The sequence below is a fragment of the Leucopleurus acutus genome (genome assembly GCF_964270905.1).
Source record: "Leucopleurus acutus genome assembly, chromosome: 7".
Taxonomy (NCBI): domain Eukaryota; kingdom Metazoa; phylum Chordata; class Mammalia; order Artiodactyla; family Delphinidae; genus Leucopleurus; species Leucopleurus acutus.
Window position 1 is genome coordinate 68,683,367 of NC_139150.1, and position 8,199 is coordinate 68,691,565.

The 8,199-nt window shown below is 43.1% G+C and overlaps 1 protein-coding gene across 3 annotated transcripts in view; it reads right to left on the minus strand.

The window, feature by feature from the left end:
• SLC24A2 (solute carrier family 24 member 2) overlaps positions 1-2,882 on the minus strand; it is a gene marked incomplete at both ends in the record, with an annotated part of 240,539 nt that extends 237,657 nt beyond the window's left edge. For 2 of the 3 annotated variants that reach the window (XM_082843266.1, XM_082843265.1), the window contains one exon: positions 1,950-2,882. In XM_082843266.1, the coding sequence (XP_082699392.1) occupies positions 1,950-2,882 (933 nt within the window). Of the gene's footprint in view, positions 1-1,945 lie in introns of all 3 variants that reach the window. The other variant, XM_082843264.1, reaches the window with a different exon arrangement.
• Positions 2,883-8,199: the final 5,317 nt, after the last annotated feature.

Sequence of the window (8,199 nt, forward strand, 5' to 3'; positions counted from 1 at the left end):
TTTCTTTTTTAATTAGGTAAATCCAGAATTCCAAAATTTTTAAAATGCACAATATTAAGCATAGCAAAAATTATGGATATGAGTAACAACTTTAAGGAACGCCAGCCTAAGTTATTGACTTTTAAATTACCATTAAAATGACATGACAGTCACCTAATATAGTAGGTAAAAATCCTGCAAGAGCTGATTTAATGAGTGACTTATAATTTATTAAAAACCTTCTGTAAACCATATTTAAAAGGTTATTACTAAATGCACAAAACCACCTCCTTCCTCCCTATCAGAAGACAAAATCCCCCTACAATCTTCAATACACCATTGGACTGCTCTGCAAATTCCTTTTTCATACACGTTGCCAACAGAACCTTTAGCCGAGTCTGTGCCTAAGTTAATAAAGTTCCACTGCGGCATACCAAAACGAAAAAGTCCTGAGTTCTCAAAGACTTTTTATCTTTGATGGGCCCAGGACATTTATAAGACACCAAATCATTCCCTTGCCTCTAAAAAACAGGCCTTTCCCTCGGCAACTGTTTAGCATTCTAATTGGAATACACACATAGACGACTAATGCAAACCACTCAAACTTGTAGCCAGTCTTGAGGAGATGGCTTGAGGGATCATCCTTTGGGCTACAAAATTAGATCAGGGACTGGGCTCCAGTGATGACCCTGTCTTACGCCCTCAAGGATACAGACTCACTATCACATCTGAATGCTTATTTGCCACGATTTTTTTTTTTTACTACAGTTTCTAACAACCAACCATACACTGAGTGATACATTAGAAAAAATACAGTATAGAACATTTCTTTTTTGCATGGAATAAATAGAAATATTACTAGTGGTTTTTTTGTCTGTGCTTTGCTTCTATTTCACGGCTGCTACAAAAATGATGGATGGTCATCAAACTTGAACATAAAGGAATTATGCTAAATTAATATCATTTTTTCCTTCATTCTGGACAAAACATCTCACCCTCCACTCAACATCCGTTTTTTGCATACATGAGAATTTCCCCAGATGCAAGTATGAAAAGTCTGAATATGTATTTTGTTTTACTGTTTAAAATCACATTCCGAGACGACATTCCAATGTTAGGATATAGATCAGAATAGCATTATTCTACTTAACAGAAAATTTTATTGATGTGGCCCATGGATTATTTTTAATAATTAATCTATATTTTTGCAGATCGATTTCTTCTAAGCTCTTTACCAACTTGCTTGCTACTTAAGTGGTAGGATGGCCACTAAAATGTCATTAAAACTCCCTCAAATCCTACCATAAAAAATATTTTGGGTCATGTTTATCGTGGCGTGCAAAATGGGCCCTCGAGCTACAGAGGCAGGCAGCATGGCTTGCCACTGACTCTTTCACATATCCCGATCGGTGCCTGGTCGAGTGGTCTGAAGCACTATTGTGTGCATCAAGAAGAATGGCCATGACCCATTCTAACGACCAGTCCTGCTAGGCCCTAGGCTGCTGACTTAAAGATCCAGCTCTGCTGACACAAACAAACTTTCTTCGCTAAGCACCTTTAAAGAGATGGTTCTTGATAACTGTCACATGTTCATTTAAATCGAAAAAGCCCTGCAACTTGCAAGGCACACACACACACACTTTCCCATGGAAATAAAACGGCTCACAAAAATAAGAAAATAAGCGACAAATAACTGCTGAGCCCGCTCCAAGAAGCTTATGTAACCTATATTTATAAATGTTTTACTCTGAGGCAAGTAGCTTGAGAACTTAGTAGACATTCCCCAGAATACCCCCCAAATTATTTTTCCCACTGTCATGTTGGTCTGGCTGTCAAAGAAATGCATAAAGCACCCTGCTATTCATTACAGCCCCAAACACCGTCCCATTTAAAAAGTGGCAGATCTAAAAAACATAAGAGTTCAGAGCTATGGTCAAGAAGACATTAAATAAACAACCACCACCACCAACCTTTGCTTGGGCCTCTGGCGCTGTCACCTTGACGACTTTGTTGCGGTTTATCATTTGCTTCACCCATCTTTCTACTTGGACGTTGAATTTCATGAAAACCACATAGCCAAAGTAAGCTGTTAAGAGAAGCAAGCTTTCCCACCACATGATAAAGTTATCCAGGAAAAATATGATCAGCATGATCAAGTCAATGATGTAGAAGGACACATCCCGAAAGAGTGGCCACCACGTCAGGTTTAAGATTTCTCTGGAAAACAGAGCACACATGCCAATGACAAAGAGGATGTTGAACACCGCTGAGCCCACAATTGTGCCAATGCCAACATTGCTGTGAGCGATAAATACCCCTATGAGAGACGTGAAAAGTTCTGGGGCTGAGCCCCCGGCAGCCATAAAGGTGGCTCCAGCCACATCATCAGAGATGCCCAGTTTTTCAGTGATGACAGTCAAAGAGGGAACAAAGAACTCATCGCAGACAATGGCTAAGGCTATGAACATGTAGATCATTCCAATGACATGGAGAATGATGGCACCTTGTCTCCGCTGCTCGAGGGAAAAGATGTCTCTTGGGTAGTCTCCTTGGGCATGATCTGTACTATTCTCAGATTTGCCTTCCTGAGAAACAGGTGGCTGTGGCGTATAATCTCGAATCTTGTCATTTAAATCTAAGAGAGTTCTTTGACGGTAATCGTGTGCTACCCTGGGGCCACTTGCACCACTGGCCTCTCCTGTGCTCGGTGTCTCTGTCTCAGAAAAGGCACTGATTGAAAACGGAACAGTGCTAATGGCTACCAGGCCCATGAAAAGGCCTAAGATTCGAATCAACTTCAGTTTTTTTCTGACATTATAATGTCTCCTGCAGCCAGACGGTGACTTATCTGAACACCATTTCTCAAGGAAAGAGATGGTGGTGGTGCTTTGGTGCAGATCCATCCTGGGTCTTCTGGTGGATGTGGTGGTCTTCGAATTGTACACTCAACCAGATGGTTCTTTCATACTTTTCCTCACTTTACAGTTAACAGTGCTTCTGGGGTGCTTCCACAATCAGGGATTCTTAGGCTTCACATGAAATATTTTCAACATTTATGCTTAAATAAAAATAAAAACAAGGATATGTGAATCGTAAAATCATGTCTTTTTTACAAAACAACTTGGCAGATATGAAAAAATCCTATCCTATAGCCATGTGACCTTGGATTAAGTTCCTTAATTTTTCTGTGCCTCAGTTTCCCCATTTCAAAAATTAGGACAATTACAGCACCTACCACCAAGTGCTGCTTTGAGGATGAGTTAAAATACATGAAGCATTAAGAGTAGGACGTGACACATACTAGGCACTTATGACAGTGTATGTACAAAGGCAAACATTTTGGTAAATCCAATGTTAGACATAGACTATGTATTTGTGTCTGTTAAATACAAAAATTTTATAGATGTAGATGGAAATCTTTATTTATCCCACCTTAATTCATGTAACAAATAACCTCCCAGGGCTAAAAAAGGTATCACTTCCTTTAGAATTATCTACGTATTTGACAACCAAAACCACTGTCTTTTCTTTTGGTCCAATTATATAATTCCAGTTGCAGGCACACTTTTCTGATTAATCTATCACTTGGCAAGGGCTGAGTGTTGGAGGAGACAGCACTCTTTTCCTGCACACATAAAGATCTCAGGATCCTATTTTTCATGGAAAGCCCCTCCTATAGCAAATGCAGAAAAGTAGCCCTTTAAAAATTTAAGTTTACAAAAGAATGTTCTGATGACATGAACAAACTGTCTTCCCTAAATATCTAGACACTGTATTCAGCTAAAGCTTATTTTAAAAAACAACCTTTAGTCGTATTTAAAATAGATAACTTAGTAAATCAAACAACTTCTAACAAGTAGGCTGCTTAAAGACATCAAATGTGTATTTCATAAACAATATGCAAGCTGCAGTGATACCTCTGTCCACAAAATCTGCCAAAAATAGCCCTGACACTGACTCTCTAGTAGGTGAGATACCCAAGCAGTTTTCATTCTCTGTCTCCACAGAGAAGGGTAAAATACCCACACATAACAGCTGATATTCCGAAGGTTCCCCTTTTTAATTTTCTTTAAAAATCAGTTTTGTTTTGGGGTTTTGGTTTTTTCTTGTATCAACGATTTCATTTTAGAGGCATTCGCTGAGATCATCTCAGGTGTAAAATAAGCTAATTAAACACACGCCAGTGACACACTGAGATTAGCTGGAACTCAGGTTTGCAGAGGGAGCCCAAATCAAACCAGGCTGAGATGCTATTACTCCTGAGATAAACCTAACCCAGCACAGAGATTCTCGGCTGGCCTGACAGATGTCTATGCTTAGCGTGAACGATTAAGCAACTCACTGCGCTCAGGGAATTGTCACAAAGCTCGGCCGGGGCAAACGTCAGGGACAGACTCAACTCCCAGGGTGCGCTATCGGCTCCAGCCTGAGCCGGGCTCGACCTGCAAAACCCACCGCTCCGCCGGCGAAGTGCACCCCCAGCCGCGCCCCAACTTTGCCGTGTGTGGTCCCAAACTTTCCCTGGTGGGTTCATAGGAAAATAAAACTGAAGGATAGACGCCCCACTAGCGAGCCAGAGGCTGGGATGCAGTTTGACGAGAGGCTTGGCCGGCATCTTCCCGAATCGTTGGTGAGTAGGTGGGGAAGGGGAGCGCCCCTTTTTGCGCCTTCCCCGACTGCAGGCCCTGCCCAGCGCCCCCTACCCCGAGCCGGAAGCAGGGGCGGTTGGGGTGGGAGAAGTCGGGGCTCGGAAACCCCGCCCGGGAGCGCAGAGAGTTGGCTAACTCCTTTCGGGGCCTGGGGCACCACGTCCACCGCGGAGGTACCTGTGAGCCTGCAGCGGGATGCGCGCAACCGGGATACGGGGACAACGACCACTGCAGCCACCATGCCTGGCGGCTGGCCGGGGCTCGACCGCCCGCACTTACCGGGATCCGCCAGGAGAACGCGCACACGGCGGGGGCCCGAGCGCGGCCCGCCGCTCCGGTCCTCCGCTTTCTCCGGCCCTCCGCCTCCTCGCTCCGAGGCCCGGGCTGCGGCTTGCAGTCGCCGCCGCTCTCGCCGTCCGGGGCTGGGCTGGGGAGGAGACTGAGCCGCCGCGAGCCCCGCGCGCCGCCTCTGGTGCTGCCGGGCCCCCTCCGGCCCCTCCCTCTCGCCTCCGCGCGGGGAGCGTGGCCGCAGGACGCTCTGCTCCCGCGCTCTCTGCTCCACGCCTCCTGGGCGCAGAGGCGACGCCGGCAGCCGTCCCTTCGCAGATTTCTCTGCAGTGAGGACGGGGGTCAGGATTTGCAGGCGAGCAAGGACGGAGAGGAGAAATCGTACAGGACGGTGACGCGCCTGATTACCAAAGCCTGAAAGTGTTGCCAACTTTAGGGTCATCTCTGCTGGGCCCCGCCTCTCCAATTATCTGCAAAAAGTGACAGCAGTCACACATTTAGGAGGCCATGTAATGTGTAATGGCAACAAAGACGATCAGTGAAAAGGCAAGAAGGGCTGCAGGGTTGTATGTTCAGGCCCAGGGTTTCTGAGGTCTCTGGTTTGGCTGGCTGGGACACTGAAGGATCTTTAGTCTTGCAGTCGGACCTTTAATTTCATGGGTGATGAAACTGAGACCCAAGACATTGTCATTTTGAGTCATAGACAGCGTTCGTATGCTGGCCTCTGGACTCCAAGCCCAGTGAAAGCAAGATCCCCCCACCACAGTAAGTTGAGCCAGGCTTGTTGGGGACTGGAGGCAAGAATCTGGGCCAAAGAGTGGGCGAAGGTAAGGCAGACGGGTTACTGTGGGAAGCCACTTTTACCCGGCCCTGCGATCACCACCAAAACTGCCAAGAGGTACCCACCAGGAGAAACCTTTCATCAAACGTTTTCTGCTCTCTTTACCCTCCACTCTCCTCTTGTTTTCCACTTAGAGAGGGTTTCTTCATGCTTTCCTGGGTCTAGGAGGAATGTTGGTCATATCTGGAAAACTCACTACCTTTGACTTTGGGTAAAACTCTATACTCAGACCTCTACATTTCCTCTTGATAAGTCAAGAGCAGCCTGGAGAAATCAGAAATCTCTTTTTCTCCCACCAAAGCCAGGCATTTAAGACTATTGTCTTGTTAAGGATTTAAGGTCCTATTATGGAAGTCATAGTGTGAACTTTAAAAATATTTTTTATTTTGGAAGATTCCAGACGTTTACAAATATAATAGTATAATAAACCTCCAATGGGGCCATCACCCAGCTTGAACAACTATCAACTCATGGTCAATCATATTTCATCCAAGTCCCCTTTCCCCGTGCCATCATTTTAAAGCAAATCCCAGACATTCTATCATTTTATTTATAAATATTTACAGAAATAAAGGAAGCTATCAACCATTTCTTGTGTCAGGAAGACTAAGGAATCAATTCAAATAGGCTCCCACTAGACAAGGATAGACCAATCTGAGCACCAAAAATTGATAACAATTGCAATTGTTTCAAACGTATCAAATATGATTACATCTATAAGTTCATAATGATTCTAAAGTAACTCGACTGGTCGCTGTTGATGGGTAAGAAGGAATGAACTCATTTTGAAATTGTTTTAGAAAAAGGAAAACAATCATGCATTTAATCTGCCTTTTCCATACAAACTGGACTTCAGGGTAACCAATTAGCCTTTACTTCTCCCCTGCCCTTGTCTTTGCTTTCCTAGTCTAATAATCCTAATCTTCCCTGATACAGTGATGCATCTGGCTAAGAAGATCTTGTATACAAAGTTCTGCTTAAAAGAAAACAATTATATATATTTTTAAAAATCACACCCTTCTTACTAGGATCTTTACAAATGTTATCCAGCTGACTCCCCCCAGAGCCCACAGATGACCCTGAATCTCCACTTGGTGGGAAGGGGAATGAGGCCCGGATGCGGGTTGTATTGGCTGGGGTTTGTACTTGGCTGCGTATAACAGAAACTCATCCTTAGTGATTTAACCAAATAAGAGTTTATTTTTTGCATGTGAAAAGAAGTCTGATTTAAATCTTGATTTCTAATATACTGTCAAAAACATTTTAATGTAAGTAATCAAATTAGTATTTTTCCGTGGCTCTTCAATAATGAACTAATTCAACTTTATCGTTGGGATTACATCGTTGCTTAGGCAGTGATTATCAGGATTTTAAAACTTAATGATTTCTTATTCTAAGCTTGCTGTTTCAAACTTTTGTCAAGCACATTTCAAAATAAAGGGAAAAAGCTGTAAAATAAATAAATAAATAAAAATAAAAAGAAGTCTGAAAGCAGACTGTCCAGGGTTTGCAGAGGAGCTCCACAATGCCATCAAGGAACCCAAATCCTTTATCTATCTTCCTTAATGTATGACTTTTATCCTCATAGCAACAAAATGCTTACCTCTTTCAGACATCACATCTGTGCTCCAGGCAGGAAGAAGGGGAAAAATGAAGAGTGAAAGACAGAAGGCCTCCTTGCTAGGCTTGGCCTTTTTATTTAGGAAAGGACATGCTGTCAAAACTTCTCTTACATTTCATTGGTCACAACTTGGTCACATGGAGCTGTCTAGCTGCAAAGGAGTTAGACTAATAACTGGGCTATTAATCAGCATGTAGAAAATCAGGGATATACTAGTAATACAGAAGGGGGAAACAAATGTTGGGTGGGCGACTAGCAGTATTTGACACACAGTTCTATAGTAGCTCAATGAGATCCACATTGGACTGAAGATTTAGCAGCTGAACTTGGCAGTCAACTGCCATGACAGTTGAGAAGGCTAAAACTGCTGTCATTGTAGTAATGGAGAAAAGCTGGCCTATCGTTTGTCTAGGTCACATGATATGAAAGCAGTAAAACTGAACAACACCTGTAGGTGTCCCAGGTCCACACACCTTACTGCCTGGTCATGAAGAAAAAGGGAGCCTCATGAGAAAATTTACTACCACCACATGATGACTTATTACAGAGTAGCCTTGATCAAGTTCTTTGCTAAGAGATTTAAGTAGAGTAATCAATGGGCATGAATTATTATTAAAGAGCCAACTCTTTATTTATTTTTAGATATCTGCATAAGTATACACATTAGTTGGCATCATATTTATCCTTCTACTAACTGTATGATTTATTTGAACATAGAGTTTATGGAGGTCATTGGTAATTACCAGTTAAGAATGATGGGATGGGCTCCTGTTGTAATTCTGGAGAGGAGCCTTTCAAAATTCAGTAATGACTGTTTAAAG